At 42.5% G+C, this 18,618-nt stretch overlaps 2 protein-coding genes across 4 annotated transcripts; both read right to left on the bottom strand.

Annotated features, from left to right (window-relative positions):
* Positions 1-417: 417 nt before the first annotated feature.
* On the bottom strand, positions 418-14,102 carry LOC109639752 (hemicentin-1-like). Its single transcript, XM_069521552.1, has 11 exons — positions 13,193-14,102; positions 12,123-12,461; positions 11,617-11,922; positions 11,402-11,537; positions 10,984-11,040; positions 10,795-10,871; positions 7,622-7,945; positions 6,830-7,159; positions 5,162-5,446; positions 4,423-4,524; positions 418-1,000 (listed from the first exon to the last, which is right to left on the bottom strand). Exons 1-11 carry the CDS (start codon positions 13,245-13,247, stop codon positions 996-998), a joined length of 2,016 nt encoding a protein of 671 aa, XP_069377653.1. The 5' UTR covers positions 13,248-14,102; the 3' UTR covers positions 418-995.
* LOC109639754 (OX-2 membrane glycoprotein-like) lies at positions 14,102-18,529 on the bottom strand. 3 transcript variants are annotated; one of them, XM_020103387.2, is made up of 7 exons: positions 18,292-18,529; positions 17,429-17,767; positions 16,905-17,228; positions 16,787-16,825; positions 16,621-16,702; positions 16,208-16,264; positions 14,102-16,084 (listed from the first exon to the last, which is right to left on the bottom strand). In XM_020103387.2, the coding sequence occupies exons 1-7, from the start codon at positions 18,344-18,346 to the stop codon at positions 15,967-15,969; spliced, it is 1,014 nt and encodes a 337-aa protein (XP_019958946.2). In that variant the 5' UTR covers positions 18,347-18,529; the 3' UTR covers positions 14,102-15,966. The 3 variants fall into 3 exon arrangements, with proteins under 3 accessions (XP_019958946.2, XP_069376732.1, XP_069376733.1); XM_069520631.1 differs by having other exon boundaries at positions 16,208-16,252; positions 18,292-18,446; XM_069520632.1 differs by lacking the exons at positions 14,102-16,084; positions 16,208-16,264 and adding an exon at positions 16,307-16,536 and having other exon boundaries at positions 18,292-18,446.
* Positions 18,530-18,618: the final 89 nt, after the last annotated feature.

Raw genomic sequence — 18,618 nt, 5'->3', positions numbered from 1 at the left:
GCAAAACTAAAACTGTTGCTTCTTAAAGAAGAAAATTGTTTCTTATTTTTAAGAAAAAATACAGCAACTGGTAACCAACCACTTCATCAAGTTTGTTCAACACAAGTGTTGACTTCAAATTGAAAAAACCCGTCTGTGATAATATATTTTTCCGTGTATGGTACAACTAGGTCATGAAATACTTTATAATGATCCATGCACACGCACACGCACACAAACTGATTTTAGCCTCAGCTCCACTGCTCTGTTTTTGATTTCCTGTAATTTACAAAGTGAAAACATTTGTGGACATTTTGGAGGTCCACAGTGGAAAAGTGTCGATAAATTGTGTTTGCTTTTTAATCAATCCTATCGAGGCCTTTTTAGGCATCAGTGTTGCACATATATTTAACTGGAAATAAAGAACGCAAGATCACATCACACTTCCCTTCCTGTGGATTTCAGACCTTTATTAAAATCAGGTACTTGCTTATATCTTACTGTGTTGAAGTCTTTTACAGTTTTATAAACTTTTATATCGGAGGAGATATGAGGCAGCTGTGGTCAGAAAAAAACAGTCACACAGATTATTTAGATTATATTAATATTTCAGTCAGAATACTTCAAACTAAGAGCAGAAGCGAACAAAAATCTATCTATATACAACCTGTATGTAAAAAAATATATAACATATCACTCCATTTAACACAGCAGAACTGATCTAACCTCACACTGAAACATCTTTAAGGTTAGAAAGCTTCATTTGACCCCAACTCTTTTCTGATCACAGTGATTTTGTCAATAATTATAGCAGCTTTTCTACCATAAGTGTAAAATCTAGTGTTAAACAAGGTGGTTTTAGTTCTGTTTCCTTTGTGTCTAGCAGTGAGCCAGCAGGGTTGTCCCAGAAAAAAGCTTTGTTCCCGTCCTGTGCGCGCTGAGTCGGACGGCACGGCGCTGAGCAGCTAGGTCAGACTCAGAGCTCTGCTGGACCTTCATCAAAGCAGCGGCGCAAATCAGTCTGGACACAAAGAGGGGGGGGCGGAACGCACAGTTAGTGGGTCAGTACTTTTTGTCTCAGGAGCACTGGATACTGTTCAGTCTGGGATGCTTTCGTTGCTGAGATTTCATCAGTAAAAGAACGAGCACTTTCACAGGTTTTTGGTAAATCCATCAATCAGGTGATGAAAGCATCAAATCCTGTTTTGGTACATGGAGGCAAAGCAATTCTTCTCTTGAGCCACTTCAACGTGGATCAATCAAACTTTTATACAGGGGGACAAAGGTTTATTTTGAGAATAGTCTAAAGTCACAGAAACCCACAACACCCCGCTCAGATCTGAAAAAGAGCACATGTACCTGACAGTAAAGCAGGAATTCTACGGCTATGATTAGGGGCCTTTCACACCTCCGTGTACATATGGCAGCAATGTGAGTTATTTCGAGGTGCTCTGCAGAGTTACTGCTGAATGGACACATGTAGCCTTACGAGCCAATCAGAGCAGGAGAGACAAATCATTCAACGCTGCAGATTAAAGAAAAACAAGATGAGTTTTAAGGTTAAACAGGATTTTTATTTAAAGTGTAGTGACCAGCAGGTGTCACCTTCTGTTCTGTTTTCCTCCCTCTAATCTCTTAGCAGCAATCACTGTTTTTAGACCGTGTTTGTGTGCCAGACCGGATGCTTTACCTCCCTCAGCACTTCCTGTGGTGCCACGGGTTGAAAGGTGCCCTGGAAAACATTAAAGCTGTGCCAACGCAGCACCTTGCAGTCTGGACATCGCCTCGCAGCCACGCCAAAGATCACAGAAACGCAGACACAAATACTCCAGTGGTAGTTTACTGGAAGAACCTCAGGCCCTTCTGCGCTACTTCCCAAACTATGACTGAAGCAGACAGAGGCTGAACTACACCCACAAGTTCAGAGGAAAGCCACGAGAGCTATTTTGTGGGTGGCTACTTGTTCCACCGAAACGCTCTGCACCTTTAACTACGTTTCGAGCCACTGACCGTGGGCTTCTGTGGAACTGAACGTCTCAGACATGCTTTGGTTTTACTTTCTTTACTTTCAGCTTCAACACTCATTCAGGGAGAATGTGCTGACTTCTTGCTTGAGGGAAGAAATACCATAACTGTACTGCCCTGCATCAATGGCTTAAAGGGTCACTTCACCCAAAATCCTGAGAAAAGCTATAAAACTATAGCGATTCAAAGGCAAAATCAAACGTCCCGTAACATTGAGTAAAATTGGGGGTTTCTCTATGTTTGAACATTGTCTTTAACGTTTTGGATAATGTCAGTAAGGACATTTTAATGGAAAAATTGTTTTACTAAAGGATGCATCACAGCTGCATCGCATCTCCCTTTCCCTAAATGTGAATTACATCACAATAGAAGCCTGTGTGACCGGGAAATATGGGAAGTGCGTGTGTGTCTTTACAGTCAAGTGTGTGTGGGGAGTTGTATTCAACTTTGACCTCTGGTTCCTCCTCGTCACTGCTCCCACCCCACAGGCCCTTAATGCGTCCGCCTCCCTCCACAGTGCAGAGGATTAGGCCTTTTCTTCCGGCTGCTAACTCAAGACAATCAGCACAACCACTTGTTATTCAGCTCAGGACTCAGCGAGTTGGAAACTGAAAGAACTTCGGGGCGAAGACTTTCAGACGACGAGGAAAGTCTCAAGAAAACAGAAGGCTTATTTCCTGAGAGAGGCAAAACAGGAAAATCTATTTTCACAGTGCATCTCTCTTCTCTGACCACTGATACTTGAGCAAGCTCTGGTCCGACACAACACTATCAATCACGTGCAAACATGGTGTTTGAGATTGTCAAGACTGCCCCCGTCTCATGAGTTAGAGATGTGCGGGGGGAAAAAACAACCAGCACGCCTGAATCAACTGCATGATTGTGGCCTTTGTGGTGTGCAGCATGTGGGAGAAAGCTGCTTTTGGAACTTTGACACAATGAGGAAAGCAGGGTTGAGGGATGGCATCGGGAAAATGTGAGTATGTGACCATTCTTATCGCGCAAGAAAACAAGGGCGCGGAGGAGCCGTAGGGAAAAAGGAAACTCATTAATCAGGATTTGAGAATTCTTGGAGTTTTAAGACTTTTAAAGAAAAAGGTCCTACAGGTATGAAATTTAAAAAATAAACGTATTCAATGGGACAACACTTCCTACAAATGAAGGCTGAATTCTACGTTGCCAAATGGAGAGTAGCCATGGGACCGTCCTAACCTTGACACGTCAGCGCCCACTTTTGTTTTTCTTTCTTTACGGCCACAGCGTTGGCAGAGGGCTCAGCCAAACCTTTCCTGCTTCTCATCGGTGGGCGGTAAATTTATGATAAGGGGGAAGTGGGCAGCGGTCCACACTTTACACCGCTGGCCGCCATCACTGTTTCCGTGACACCCAGAGAAGATTGCGAGGAAAGGCGTCAGCGGAGCTTTGATGACACGTGAGTGAGCAGTGTGTGGAGAGGGGCTGTGAGGGGACCTTATCAGTGTGTGATGACTGTGAAGCACTCGTTCACTCTCACTTTAAGCATCTTCACATTATTTGTTTTCTCATACTGTTGTTATTCTTTCAGGGAATTCTAATTGGCTCTTCACTGAAGAGAAAGCCACAGTGTGGAGCAAGAGTCGAGTATCTTCTTATCTAAGTCTAAATAATGTGGAGATCTACTGTGACTAAGCCTTGCTCCTCTAACCTCTCAGTAATAAGAATTTAATTTACGATTCCTCTCGCCCTGAGGCTTCAAGCTCATATTAGCGGCAGGAGGACGTTGCAATGGAAATTGTTGCCTCTTTCACACCAGTCCGAAGGTTTTTTCCCAGAGACCAACGAGAACACAGTAGAGTTGAAGGCCGTACAACGAAAACAATGAGCTGAAATTCTCCATAGAGACGAAGGGAACTGCAGAGTTGACTGATAATTGACTAACTCTGTCATGTGAACCATTGTTAATCTAAAAATATGAATATTAGCAGCTTTAAGCAGGAAACATTTTTAAAAGTCCCAGGATGCCTTCTGTTCATGCAGCCAGGAGAAAACACTTTCATCATAATCACTGCGATGACAAGAGGTACTTAAACTTGGCTGCCACAACAGGCCGCAAGAAAAAAACACAAAGCACTGAATATCAGAAGACTGTTTAACCCCCCGAGTGGAGAAAAGACTCTAATCTCAAAATATACTCCATGTTTTTGCTTCATGCCAAAAGTGGGAAATCCGCCTTCACGTACATCATAACAGGAGTTGTTTCAATTCTCTCTTTCTTAACCAGCTCCCTGCACTCCCTAAAATACCTCTGGACAACCACCAGAGAGGCATGACCTTGTTTTCTGGGTTGTAACATGTTAACAAATGTGGCCAGGGACAGAAAATGCATGTTGTTTGAGAGAAGTGAATGTGACGTGGTGGAGCTGATGTGTTTACACTCACCGTCTGTGCAGATTAAGCACTTGCAGAGACACACACACAGACAGAGGAGGAGGACGGCCACCACCCCGCACACCGAGAGGAGGATCACCACGACTGGACTCACTACAACGCACAAACACACACTTAAAGTTCCTCCAAGGCACCGCTCAAGCTTCAAAGAACATGTATGACATCTGGACTAAACATGGTTTAAGAATAACATTTCTCAAAAAAGTATCCTTCTCGTACGCTGCGACATTACAGGATTCAGGAGCCCATCAAAGCAGCCATAATTACCCCACAACTAAAATAGCTGCAAATATGTACATGGAGAAAACAAAAGCCTTGTTTTCTCCGAGCTGTAGTAAAAGTATTTTGGGAACATTTATTTTTTGTGGCTGGTATTTTTCTTGTGTGATAACTAAATGTTAAAAAATCTTGAGATGATACAAATATTGATTTAAAACCAAAAAGTTTACGTTTTCATTGGTGTCTTTCTTTCTGTCGGCAGAAAAATATGCAAAAATCACAGAACCAATTTGACTGAAACTTGGTGGAAGAAAGAACCCATTAACTTTAGGAGCAGATTAAATTCCGAGTGCCTTTCTAGTTTAAAAAAAGGAAATAAACCAAGGCACTCTTGCAGTGTAAAAATAAAAAAAGCCTTTATTAGTGTGGCTTATGAAAAGCTAAGATGAAAAGGATAAAAATACACCTATGCGAGTTACGACCTCATTACGATTCACTATAACTTCCTCACCCTTTGTGTTGAGGGGCACCGTCAGGGGTTTCTCCAGACCCTGGTGTTGCACGATGCACTTGACGGAGTGCTCACTGAGCAGCCCTGCCTGGAAGAGAAGCGTGCTCGTCACTATCGTCGTGCCGTCACCCTGGTCGTAGGCGGACAAAATGGGTGGCCCAATTGTTCGGTTGTCCCCGCCGATGTCCCACATAATATCTGCTGCCGGGCGGGACTGGGCTGTGCAGTTGGCCTCGGTGATCCCTGATGACGAGGTCACGTGGGTCACCTCTGGTTTGGGTAAAACTGGAGAGGGAAAGAATTTATATAAGAAGATGTTTTCATGATATTGACGTGCAATGAGGCCCTTTGATTGACAAACTCAAAAAACGGATGACAGAGAGAGATTTGTTCCTCTGCTGTCGTTCTGGTGCTGGAGAGACAGAGCACGCTGCCTCTGACAATGACACAAGTCGTCCTGGAAACAAAACCCAGACAGAGAACAGCGGCGGAGCAGCTTTTACCGACTCTGTGAGTTTGTGTGTCTGGATCATTGGCTGCCTCAGTTGAGACAAATTAAAAGCTTGTCTAGCAGAGACAGGACACACACACACACACACACACACACACACACACACACACACACACACACACACACACACACACACACACACACACACACACACACACACACACACACACACACACACAGAGAGAGAGAGAGAGAGAGAGAGAGAGAGAGAGAGAGAGAGAGAGAGACATTGTGTCAAGGAAACAGTGAGCCACTCATCCCCCGGGCTTACACCCAAATTTAATCACCCCATTCCCCTCAGTGACTCCCCTCCTTGCGTCAACACTATCACACCAAAAACACATATAGAGAAAGACAACTACACACACTCCTGGAATGTTTGTTCCTGAAGTCACACCTCGTCTCTAAGTGTAAGTGTTTGGCGAGGGCTGTCGCCATAGCAGGTCAGAACAGTAGTTTAATGGCCCGTTGCAGCAACTTTCACCTCGGGGCGGCTTGTGGTTTGTTTATACACACACTTCCCTTTTCCGGAGCTGTATCTGGGATGCATGTGTGCATGCACGCCCACACACATGCACGCTAGCAGACACACAGATTTCCTCTTAGCCAAAAGGAAACTGATTTGTAATAAACACAACCCAGGCCTCAAACAATCAATATTTGAAAGCATCATCTGATTGTGAGGAATATTCACAGCAAGCGAGTGGGCAGATTGATAAATCAAATATCTCAGGGAGAAAGATAGGAGCCATACACGTATAAGATGCAGATGGAGTTAATGAGCTTTAAATGAGATTGCCCCCCCGGTGTTGCTGAAACGTGTGATTCCAGTCATGGAGAACGTTGGACTCAACCAAAACTTACAAGCTCTGATTTTCCAGAACCTGCACATGGAAATGATTCCAAATGATTACGAGATATAATTATAGCTCTTGTTTTCTTGAGCTATTGTTTGTGGGTTTTTTAAAGATAGAATCAAAACATCATGTTTTCTACTCTCAGGATTGTACCAAAAATAAACCAAGCTGTGACCCCAGAACTAAACCAGACCTTTACATTTGTGCACAATTACACATTTTATAAAAATCTCAATGTTTACCCTTTGTTGCCAAAATAATTATTGCAACTCATAACAGTTTCCCCATCACCTCGCTCACCATAAACAAAGAGGCAGGCTGTGGCGCTTCTGCTGCCATCCGGAAACGTGTGGAACTCACAGGTGTAGCAGGCCTCGTCCTCCGTCCTGACCGGCTGGATGGTCAGCTGGGTGTCGTCCAGAGTTCGGCTCAGGCTGACCCGACCCCTGAACTGCTCCTCTACCTTGTGTTGGCCAGGCTTGCTGTAGGCAGCCACGGTGGTGGTGTCGCCCTGCTCGGCCGTCTTCCTCCACAGCACCTGTAGCACCCTCTCTGGGAGACTGTACTGGCAGGAGAGGGTGATAGGGTTTCCGCTTGTGGCCGTCTTGTTGCCCGCCAGCCGCACTTTACCTGGGGCAGAGGAAATGCAGACGTATGAAATCCTGACAGTTTTAACAAGAAGGAGCCAGGCAGCAATAAAAATGTGAGTGTGCATAATGAATGGTAAGTGAGGTCAGCAGGGTGGGTGGGCTTTCTCCCCTACTGATCCAAGAACTCAGACCTTAAGTGACTCAAAGCATTATGGGAGTTTCTAAGCAAAACAAATCCTCTATGGGAACTTCTGTGAGCTGCACAAAGATTATGTGATTTCTACAAATAAACACATTTTCAAAAGTATCTTCATGGATAAAAAGAACAAAAGTTCAAGTGTCATTTGAGAGCTGCGGCCTGGAAGATAAAGATAAGATAATTTAGTAAAATCCCAACATAGAAACCAATTTATCATCTTCAAATATGCATCTGAACAAAAACAAGAATTGTGTATTGTGGCCAGTTGCACAGAATAAACACTCAAAGGCCTCTCAAACTCACCAGTGACTTTGACACATGTCTGGCCCTCTTGTGAGCCCTTGGGAAAAACGTCAAAGATGCAGCGGTAGCAGCCCTCGTCATCGTGCCTCAGCCTCGTGATGGTGATGTAGCTGCCATCGTGGTGGTGCCCGGTGAGCTGCACGCTGGGCTCCTGGTGGCTGATGCGCACCGGCACGCGTGGATCGTAGGCCAGGAGGAGCTTGTCGTGCCTGCTGAGCCAGCGGACCTGCTGGATGGTGTTGCCGGTCGCCGTGGTGATGTTACAGCTGAGCAGGAGGGGCTGGCCAGCCTCTGCAGTCAGGCTGGCTGGGGCTGTGACTTCACCTGTGGAACATGAGTTAGTGACTGAAGAGTTGGAGGAACGTTCAACATTTAAAAAAGTGTTTTGTTACATTTTGAATAGTTTTGGTCTTATATTTTTAAATCTTACATGTGTTATGTGCCTGTTACTTTGCTGCTGAATTTCCCAGTTTGTGATCAATAATGTATATCCATCCATCTTTCCATCCAACCATCTTATCTTATCTATCCATCTTATCTCTATCCATCTTCTCCTTCCATTCCTTTCTATCCACCTATCCCTCTTTCTTTCTTTCTTTCCCATCCATCCATCCATCTTCATGTTGAGACTTTTTGGGGACACATCCTCTGAGGAACGTACCATGAGTCCTGAGAACAGCTGCTCCCACTATGCAGAGCAGCAGACACAGAGGGAGCGCAGGTCCTCTCATCGCACACCGAGGCTGGATCTCACATCCAGGCTGCAGCTGCCAACTCAAACCCTGTCAGGGAGCTTCCACGGCTTCTGACCTCACTGTGAAACCTCAACATGAAACAGCTCGAGGCAACGTGAGGACGGTAAACTGGCGGAACTGTGACGCAACAGGCCGAGATGTGTCAGCCAGAAGGTGTTGTGACTAATTGAGCGGTTGCTGGTCACCACAGTTATCGCTGCATCTCATTGGCTCTGCTGAAGGAGAATCATGAAGCCAGAGGATTACACCAGCACCACAACATCACACTCTTTAAAACACAAAAACATAAATAAGAGGTTAAAAGTTGTCAGCATCAACAACAGCAGCTGCTGATTCAGGAAACATTACCTGGGGCCTAACGGGAGATTTGAAGAGTTTGATCCACAGCCTGGGCAATAAACCTGTAATTATGCAGCAGCAAAACAAGCTGCTGCTGTGAAGTCTAGGCTGAAACACAACCGGTGATTTCAACACAGGTACCTAAGACCCAATACAATGGCCAGGAGACAGAATGATGGGATGTTAGTCATTTAGGTGTATCACAGCATGCTTGAGAGTGTGTGGGTGTAATTAGAGCAAACACAAGCTGAACCCTGTGGCTATAAACATCTAGAAAGATGCTACTTCAAATCAACACTGGGATCTGATCTACTCTGACCAAAATATGTGGAAACTACAGGTTGCAAGCTCAAACTGGTCGGAAATCAGTGTCTGCATGTGAAGTGGACCGGACCCAACGAGACCACAGTCCAGACCAGGTCCATACCTCAAGGGTTTCTGGGTGTGACTCTGCTCTCTTACAGTGCCAAGCATCTGGCTTCAATCATGGAAGCCCGCTTCTGTTGGGCAGCATTTTAAAAGACTTTTCCACTATAATTCCACAGATGTCAAACAGATGGCTGCTACATTGGCTGCAAGAAATCAGATCTATTCATCAATCACCTGGTAGCTTCAGTGCTAAACATCTGCTCGAAATCCACATGTGCACAACTACGTTTCCAACACAGCAATAAGCCACGATGTTGATTCAGATTTATACAAATGAAAAGCAAAAATATAAAGATCTTTCCCACATTTTCAACAACAATTTCGTGGATGTAAATCTTCCTCTTCCGTCAGATCTACCATATTAAATAATCATAATTATGCTCTCTCTGCAGAGAGGTTTATCCAACAGGCTCAACAAGGAATACAGGTTGTGGCAATTTAATTTAGGTTAAATAAGTTCAGTTCAGTGAAACATTTGTTAATTTAAAAGAAGATTAATTCATCAGAGGAAACTAAACAGCTATTATTTAGAGCACAACAGACATATTTACAATTAAAAAACCTCCCCTCATAGATTGTAGCCATCATAACAACTGTGACATCCCTGGATCAAGTTTAAATTCACACATAAGAGGCTGAAAACTCAAAACTTTACAAGAAAGTCAACTTTTCTGTTGAGGAATGAAACTCACCCGCTGACAGAGGACAGGGTGAGAGACTGGAGATGCTGCCTGTGCTGCAGGTTGTGTCAAAGTGGAGCCGAACAGTCCATGTTTCCTGCTTTAAAAAGACTGAGCGACTATTGTGGTCCTGCTGAATGATTCTACTCAGAGTCTGACACCGCCTCACACATGAAACCTGAGGATACAGTGACATCCACTGGCCTTGTTGTGTAATTGCTGCAGCAGAAACCTGCAGTTTAGACAGTTTGGAATAAATGTATTAATAAAAGTATTCATGATGCACTATTTGAAGATTTAATACCAATAAATGTTGCACTCGCACCAACCTACAGTCCATTATCTGGGTCTTACGTCAATTGAAACATTACATGTTCTTATAAAACCGATATTTATTTTATTTTTTAAAGTTGAAAAAATACAGAAGCTCTTTAAGAAAACAACACAAAAATGCAAATAACGGTGATAAAGCTTAAAATTAAATGAATAAGTAGAAAAACATCCCCCACAGAACAACGGTTTCAAAATACTTTTTAAACCTGGGTAAGTAAACAAGGCACTGTTCAACAAAATAAGAATTTCTAGTTTTACAGGTTTAAAGTAGCTGCCACAAACTTCCAGGAACAATCTAAAAACAACACGTATCAAGACCTCCGCTGACTCTGCTCTCGCTTCTTGTAACCCATATAGATAAGTATGAGAATAAAAAAAGATATACACAATCACAAATGCCAAAAATGAACAGAAACTAATTAGTAAGCTGCAAATAAAAAACACAGGAATATAAGTAAATTGCACAAATACTTATACACACCAGAACACACTAAAAATGAAGAGAACCTCGTTTAAAATTGAAACACACAAACTCAACTGCACAAAAATCCTGAACAGTGGTTTTTCAGTGGAGAGCTGAGGTCCACCTACAAGTCAAAATTAAGTCTTCTGGCTTTTAAAGACGACTCAGGGTTTTATTTTGGCTGGATTTCTTTAGGAGGTGTCCGTTTTCTGAGCTGACTCATCTCTGTTGTGGACGAAACGTCTTGGACCCTAAAAATAAAAACTCAATATTTAATTATTGCACAAACAAATCCTTCTGCACTGGTGAAGTTCAGGCAAGTTTAAATAAAGTTTGAAGATGAGTATATGAAGAGTGACTCACGTATCAGCGTCTGCAGTTTGACGGATCTCAGTCTTCTCAATGCCTCTGTGTGACGGACTGAAGGATTTAAGAACAGTTAAAGCTGAATATTAACGCTCACAGACTCAAACACAGACGATGTAGACGGTATATAAAGATGGACGACAGGACGGCAATCCAAAAGTGAAGCCAAAGTGTCTCAATCGCCCCCTGGTGGCTGGCTGCAGTATAAGTTAATAACCCTGCATTCTCCATGTTAGTGGATGGGACATGGACCAAACCAAGTGAAAGCACATACTGTATCAGACCCCACACCCACAAGACGGCAGCGTTTGTATCCCAGATATTTTGGTTTCTGGATAGCGGGAGGAAGTGGAGACGAGTCATCTATCTTTATTTACAGTCTGTGGTTATAACAGATTCTGGTTGAGAGACGTACCTGCTCCTTTGTCTTCGTATCAACAGGACAATGAAGACTAAAGCAGCACAAAGGCAGGTAACTGCTACAATCAACATCCCGACTGTGGGAAAAAGTCCGAAGCATCTGCTAGCAGATCCAGATCCCTCATCCAAACCTGGGACAAAGAAAAACAAAGATCAGAATCTATACATAATTATCATCTATGAATGTTTGGCTTTAGAAATGTTTCTCACCAGTGGTAGTCGTCAGTTTCACGTCAGGAATCGGCACAAACACTTCTTTCTGCCTAGAGAGCACCTGCACGGCACATCGAGCCTGTTTGCCGGTGACATTACAACCTGCCAACACGGCTGTGGCAGTGACAGTGAATGTACCTTCTGTGTTGATGACACTGACAGTGTTGTGCTGTGAGAGGCTGAAGTCTTGTTGTGGGACGTTGAGCGTGACGCTTGGAGCAGGTCGTCCTGTGACGGAGCAGGAAACGAAGAACTCGTCAGATGAGTTTGATTCTCTCATGTGTAGAACTGGTTCATGAAGCTCTGGGAAGAAAAGAAATGTCCCACTCTGTAAAAGGTAATACCTTTCCTTACTTTCATTAGTGTTTGTTACTTATTTCTCTCTCTAGAATGTATTCACCTCATACAATGTCAAGTTGTGAAATCCCAGTCTTATTACAATTTCATTCTAGAAAGTACAAAGCCAATGTGGAGTTAAACAGGTCTTTCAGTCAGGTTCTTACCATAGACCCTGAGGAAGGTTCTGCCAGTGAGCGCTCCAGCAGGGTTGGCGATGAAGAGACAGAGGTAGAAGCCTTCATCCTCCTCCGTCACATTCTTGATCACTATGGAGCTGTTGAGCAGTCCACCGTCTTTCATCTCCACTTTGCCTGTGAAGTCTGGGTTCACCTTGGAGCGATAGAAATTGTTGTAGGTGGCGAGATTGATCTCCCCATCCAGCGACTGTTTCTGCCATGTGACGTGCACCACATTTTCAGGCTGTAGGATCTGACAGCTGAGGAGAGCATCTTCTCCCACTGCCTCATCCACAGTGTTCAGAGTCTGGATTACAGATGTGAAACCTACAGGAGAGGACAGTTGCACTGAAACAACACCATGTGCCTATGTGTGACCTCTTCACCTGTTTATCTTACGACCTAGTTCTGAAGATGGATAACATACAATTGATTTGTTTCACTTATTAGAACATTATTTAGAATTTTTGAATGTTTGCATCTTCCTATCTTGCGTTATTCAGGTAAAAAAATATATTTTAAGTTAAATTTCAGTTTGATTTGGAAACTCACAGAATGCAGACTGCATCCAAGTCTTCAGGATTCAGTGAAGGTTTGTTCTTGGTGTTTGAAAGCAAACTGCTTAACAGTGTGTATTTTGGCCTAGTTTTAAATATGTCACTTTAGTAATTACAATCAAAGTGCACTTTAAATTGTTATAACCTCCAACTATTCAGTTTGATCACAATACATTCTAATAAAGGTACTCAGCACATGAGTAATATTTTATGAGACCCTTTTTACTTTTACTCAAGTACTTATTTGGACCACGTAGAGTAACAAAGAGGATGTTCCCCGTGCTCTTGGTCTGAACAGAGAAGTCTCAGCTTTGTATTTTCTTTAGCTCGATGTAATATTAACTGTGGGTTAAAACCATTTTATTTGCAGTCTATGGTTGAAACACTCATCGGTGCCAGATTATCTTAAAAAACACAAAGGATACGCACAGAAGTCTTTTCAGATTAAGACAAAGAAGTTACATTCAGCTAAATTAATAAAGCAATAATCACTGTTCTTACCTTTTTGGAAGAGTGCTAACACAAAGAAGACACGTGTTGGTGAAGGATGAGTCATCTCACCAAGTCAGGGACAGACTGTGTGTGTGTGTGTGTGTGTAACGATATAACGAATTATGGGGAAGTACCTCAGAGGCATCAGGTATCAGAAGTGTGGATATGACGTCGACCAATCACATTAGATTAAAAAACTCACATCAATACTTATTGGCTGTAAAAAACAAAGTGGGTGTGTCCAGAGCGCAGACGGTTGGGTCCTGAGGAAAGTCTGGAACAACCAATCAAAGAGCAGCCTCAGGTCTCATGGTTGGTATTCTATATCGTGTCTATATTTTATATTGTCCGTTTATATGACCTATCTTTATATATTCTGTATTATACATCATCTGTTCATATTCCTTATATCACATATAACATTACATATATTACACATTGAGTTTACATTATCTGTATGTTTGTTTCCTCATGTAAAACTTTGTAGAACTATTTATAACCCCAGGTGTTGTAAATCACTTTATTTCTATTTCTTTGTGATGTGAGTCTATTTGTGCTTTGTGTTGTTTTGCTAAAAGAAATAGACTTACTGTGATGAGGCCTTTACTGTGGAGCCAGTCAGTGGGTGACACCTGTACTTGTTTTAGTTTGTTTATAGAGCAGCTGTGTGGCTAAACGGTTTGATTTCTCCAGTGATCTGTTCAATTTGATTTCCCACATTACATTTTTAACCTGGTCTCAGGTCTTTCTGATAAAAACCTTCACTTTTCTTTCTTTTTTTAGAAAATATATATTTGTCCAAAAGCCAGTTTTGATATGTAACCCACTTACAGTAGATACACTGAATGGCTAGGTTCGGAAAGAGCTCAATTACCATAGACCTGAACAGCCGAACAATGAACAACACCAACCACAAAGTAAATTGCAAACGTAAACTCTTTTAGTGAGTAATGTATAACAAAAGTTTAAAACATTTATATAAACAGTGATATGAAAAATAATAAAGAGAATAAAATGGCACCTTTAAAATAATGAGTCTTGTTTTTCCTTAGTACCGGTACTGTTTTGTTTGTGTTTTTTCCAAGTGTTCCTCTAATAGGGTGATTAGAAAGTGCTAACTCTTTTGAGTGTGTAGTACTCCTGCTATCCAGGTTGGCCCTACCACCAATTGGAGTTAGTGACAAAGAGTCAATCCAGTTTCTTTAGGATCTTTGGGAGGCTCACCATCTATGAATCACAGAATGATCCCGAATCACTCCATCCAGGGCTCTGGATCCTCTTCAACCGACTGGATGTTCCTATGGAGTCTAGGGGTCTCCAAAAGACCTGACCTGTTTAATTTGATAAACAGGGCCTTTAAGTAAACAATCTAATTGTTGTACAACAATAACACTGAAGTATAATGACAACGTCACCTTTAACATTCTGGCCTTACATTACACTAAAGCTCAATAACTTCAAATCTAAGAAATCAAGTGTCCTTACATGAATCATTGGGTAATAATTCAAAACAATAACATTTCAGAATTTGTGATTTAAATCATGAGCAAAATATATTCAGTCATTCAATATGAGAATCTGTAATAAGGATCATGAAATTAAACCCTAACTCACAAATGAAAGAAGAAAATTCCTTCACATTACAAAATAAACGTATTCCCCTCTTTAATTCAGTATTAGACACATAACTCTCAAAACATTCCCTTTAATCTCACATATTGACACAAATGGCTGATCAACGTGTACTTTGTGTTGCCTGCAGTCACATGCACCAACATAACACAATGCTCATCAGCTAATAATGCAATTTAGTCTATGAAGTGCACAGGCTAAGGTGCAAGGTTGTTCACAGAGCAACGAGCTTAATGTAAGGGTTCACCACAGGATATCTGCACATCGCTAACCCGTTCAGCACATGAGCAGCAGCCGCTAACAGAAAGCAGACACGCGGAAAATATCAGTCTCACCGATGCGCTTTGCTCCGGTGCTGAGCTCCGTCGGGGACTCTCACCTCTCGGCTTCACTACAATCAGTGTGTTACCGCTTTGCTTCAGCGGATTGCTGCCTTCTCGCTGTCGAACTCAAATAAGGAAGTGACAAATTACTGCGTACCAACTTGACTCCTACGCAATAGGCTGAACGTGCATGCTAATTGGTTGCTAAAAGGCTACCTGCCTGAGTGCTGCCTTCAAGTGCAGTTGGAGCGTGTTGCTTTCAAGTGCAACTCAGAAAACATTAAAGATATTTTAACACATGAAACAACTAATGAAAACAACAATGTCCTTCTCAGGTTAAGCTTATGGTTCAGCTAACCACGTTTTACACCCGGGTTACAGATTGTAAGTTTGATTTTGTTGTAATGAAATTTCTGCTGCTCAGTTGCGTCATGTGAGGATCCTTATTTCTTAAAAAGAGCAATGACAACACTGCACACACACGTACACAATCACAACCATACTGTAAATGTGCATTCTAGCTATGTAAGCAATAAATAACAAAAATGCTGATATGTGCAATCTGAAATGTAAAATACAATTGATCAACAAATATGCAGAAAAAAAAAACACTGTTTTTAATCAATGTAAAAAAATTAAATCACACAAAATCTCTGTAGCTGCATTAACGTGTTGCATCCCTTCTCTGCGTGCTGCATATGCATATATATATATATGAACTATATTTATATATTCTGTATTATACATCATCTGCTGAAGAAGAGCCAGATTCCCCTGCTCCACCTACAGTAGACAACAGTGGACTTTCAGTGGAGACCTGAGGTCCACCTACAACCCAAATAAAATTCTTTTGGGTTTAAAAGACACTTTTTTTGGCTCCAATTCTGTAGGAGGTGTCCGTTTTCTGAGCTGACTCATCTCTGTTGTGGACGAAACATCTTGGACCCTAAAAATAAAAACAAAATATTTAATTATGCAGCTAATATTGCACAAACAAATCCTTCTGCACTGGTGAAGTTCAGGCAAGTTTAAATAAAGTTTGAAGACGGGTATATGAAGAGTGACTCACGTATCAGCGTCTGCAGTTTGACGGATCTCAGTCTTCTCAATGTCTCTGTGTGACGGACTGAAGGATTTAAGAACAGTTAAAGCTGAATATTAACGCTCACAGACTCAAACACAGACGATATAGACTGTATATAAAGATGGACGACAGGACGGCAATCCAAAAGTGAAGCCAAAGTGTCTCAATTGCCCCCTGGTGGCTGGCTGCAGTATAAGTTAATAACCCTGCATCCTCCATGTTAGTGGATGAGACATGGACCAAACCAAGTGAAAGCACATATCAGACCCCACACCCACAAGACGGCAGCGTTCGTATCCCAGATATTTTGATTTCTGGATAGTGGGAGGAAGTGGAGACGAGTCATCTATCTTTAATTACAGTCTATGGTTAAAACAGATTCTGGTTGAGAGACGTACCTGCTCCTTTGTCTTCGTATCAACAGGACAGTGAAGACTAAAGCAGCACAAAGGCAGGTCCCTGCTACAATCAACATCCCGACTGTGAGAAAAAGTGGAAGAATTGTTCATATCTTACACTCAACGACCGAGGAGCTGACTTGTGACCACATGAACCTTAACTTACTGAAGCGTCTGCTAGCAGATCCAGATCCCTCATCCAAACCTGGGACAAAGAAAAACAAAGATCAGAATCTATACATAATTATCATCTATGAATGTGTGGCTTTAGAAATGTTTCTCACCAGTGGTAAGCATCAGTTTCACGTCAGGAATCGGCACAAACGCTTCTTTCTGCCTAGAGAGCACCTGCACGGCACATCGAGCCTGTTTGCCGGTGACATTAAAACCTGCCAACACGGCTGTGGCAGTGACAGTGAATGTACCGTCTGTGTTGATGACACTGACAGTGTTGATGACACTGACAGTGTTGTGCTGTGAGAGGCTGAAGTCTTGTTGTGGGACGTTGAGCGTGACGCTTGGAGCAGGTCGTCCTGTGGCGGAGCAGGAAACGAAGAACTCATCAGATGAGTTTGATTCTCTCACGTGTAGAACTGGTTCATGAAGCTCTGGGAAGAAAAGAAATGTCCCACTCTGTAAAAGGTAATACCTTTCCTTACTTTCATTAGTGTTTGTTACTTATTTCTCTCTCTAGAATTTATTCACCTCATACAATGTCAAGTTGTGAAATCCCAGTCTTATCACAATTTCACTCTAGAAAGTACAAAGCCAATGTGGAGTTAAACAGGTCTTTCAGTCAGGTTCTTACCATAGACCCTGAGGAAGGTTCTGCCAGTGAGCGCTCCAGCAGGGTTGGCGATGAAGAGACAGAGGTAGAAGCCTTCATCCTCCTCCGTCACATTCTTGATCACTATGGAGCTGTTGAGCAGTCCACCGTCTTTCATCTCCACTTTGCCTCTGAAGTGTGAGATCACCCTGGAGCGATAGAAATTGCTGTAGGTGGCGAGATTGATCTCCCCATCCAGCGACTGTTTCTGCCATGTGACGTGCACCACATTTTCAGGCTGTAGGATCTGACAGCTGAGGAGAGCATCTTCTCCCACTGCCTCGTCCACAGTGTTCAGAGTCTGGATTACAGATGTGAGACCTACAGGAGAGGACAGCTGCACATGTAGATGTTTGGTTTCAACAGAGCACGTGTGTGTGTGTGTGTGTGTGTGTGTAGGAACAATGGGGTTTGCCAGGCTGTGGGTCTGAACGCGTTAGTCTGAGCTTTTTATTTATCTCAGTTTTATGTATTTTGATATTTAATATTTGTTTCCTACTTTTATATTTTCATACTTGTACAAATAAACCACATCAAATTCCTTGTATGTGTAAACGTGCTTGGCAATAAAACCTGATTCTCTCTCTCTCTCTCTCACACACACACACATTTATGGCCATTTTTAAGATAACATCACCTCGTGTCAATGGAAGCTGTCTCATTTTATTTTTAACTGACTGTGCGGTTAAAGACACAACACGTCGTCATATTGAACTCCACTTCTCAGGACTAAACTAGAGTGTAGGGGTGAGACAGGTGACAGGTGGATCCACGTGTCATCGATGTTTTCCTCCAGCTTCATGAAGAAGTTAGAAATGAAATGAATCACAATAAACTTGTCTCACCTCTCTGGAGGAGTCCTAACGCAAAGAGGGCTCGTGTAAATCCACAATGAATCATCTCTGTCGCACAGTGTCCACGAGAAAATTAAATCAAAAGTGAGTCATCTCGCGCTCAGAGGATTCAAACCTTTGCCTCCGCCCACCTTCTTCTTCTGTTGTTTGGCAAATAACTTATCAGTGCATTACCGCCACCTACCGGACTGGAACGAACATGTCCCATGTCTACATCTCTGCAGTATTTCTCTTAGACTCTAAAACTGTTTCTTTGCAGCGGCTTGTTAAGTGTCTCTTCAGACCTGTGACTCATTCTTGATACTATCACCTCTTCCT

The sequence above is a fragment of the Paralichthys olivaceus genome, chromosome 24, assembly GCF_024713975.1.
Source record: "Paralichthys olivaceus isolate ysfri-2021 chromosome 24, ASM2471397v2, whole genome shotgun sequence".
Lineage (NCBI taxonomy): Eukaryota > Metazoa > Chordata > Actinopteri > Pleuronectiformes > Paralichthyidae > Paralichthys > Paralichthys olivaceus.
Note: the sequence above shows the minus strand (reverse complement) of the source record. Positions and strands in the feature narration are given on the sequence as shown.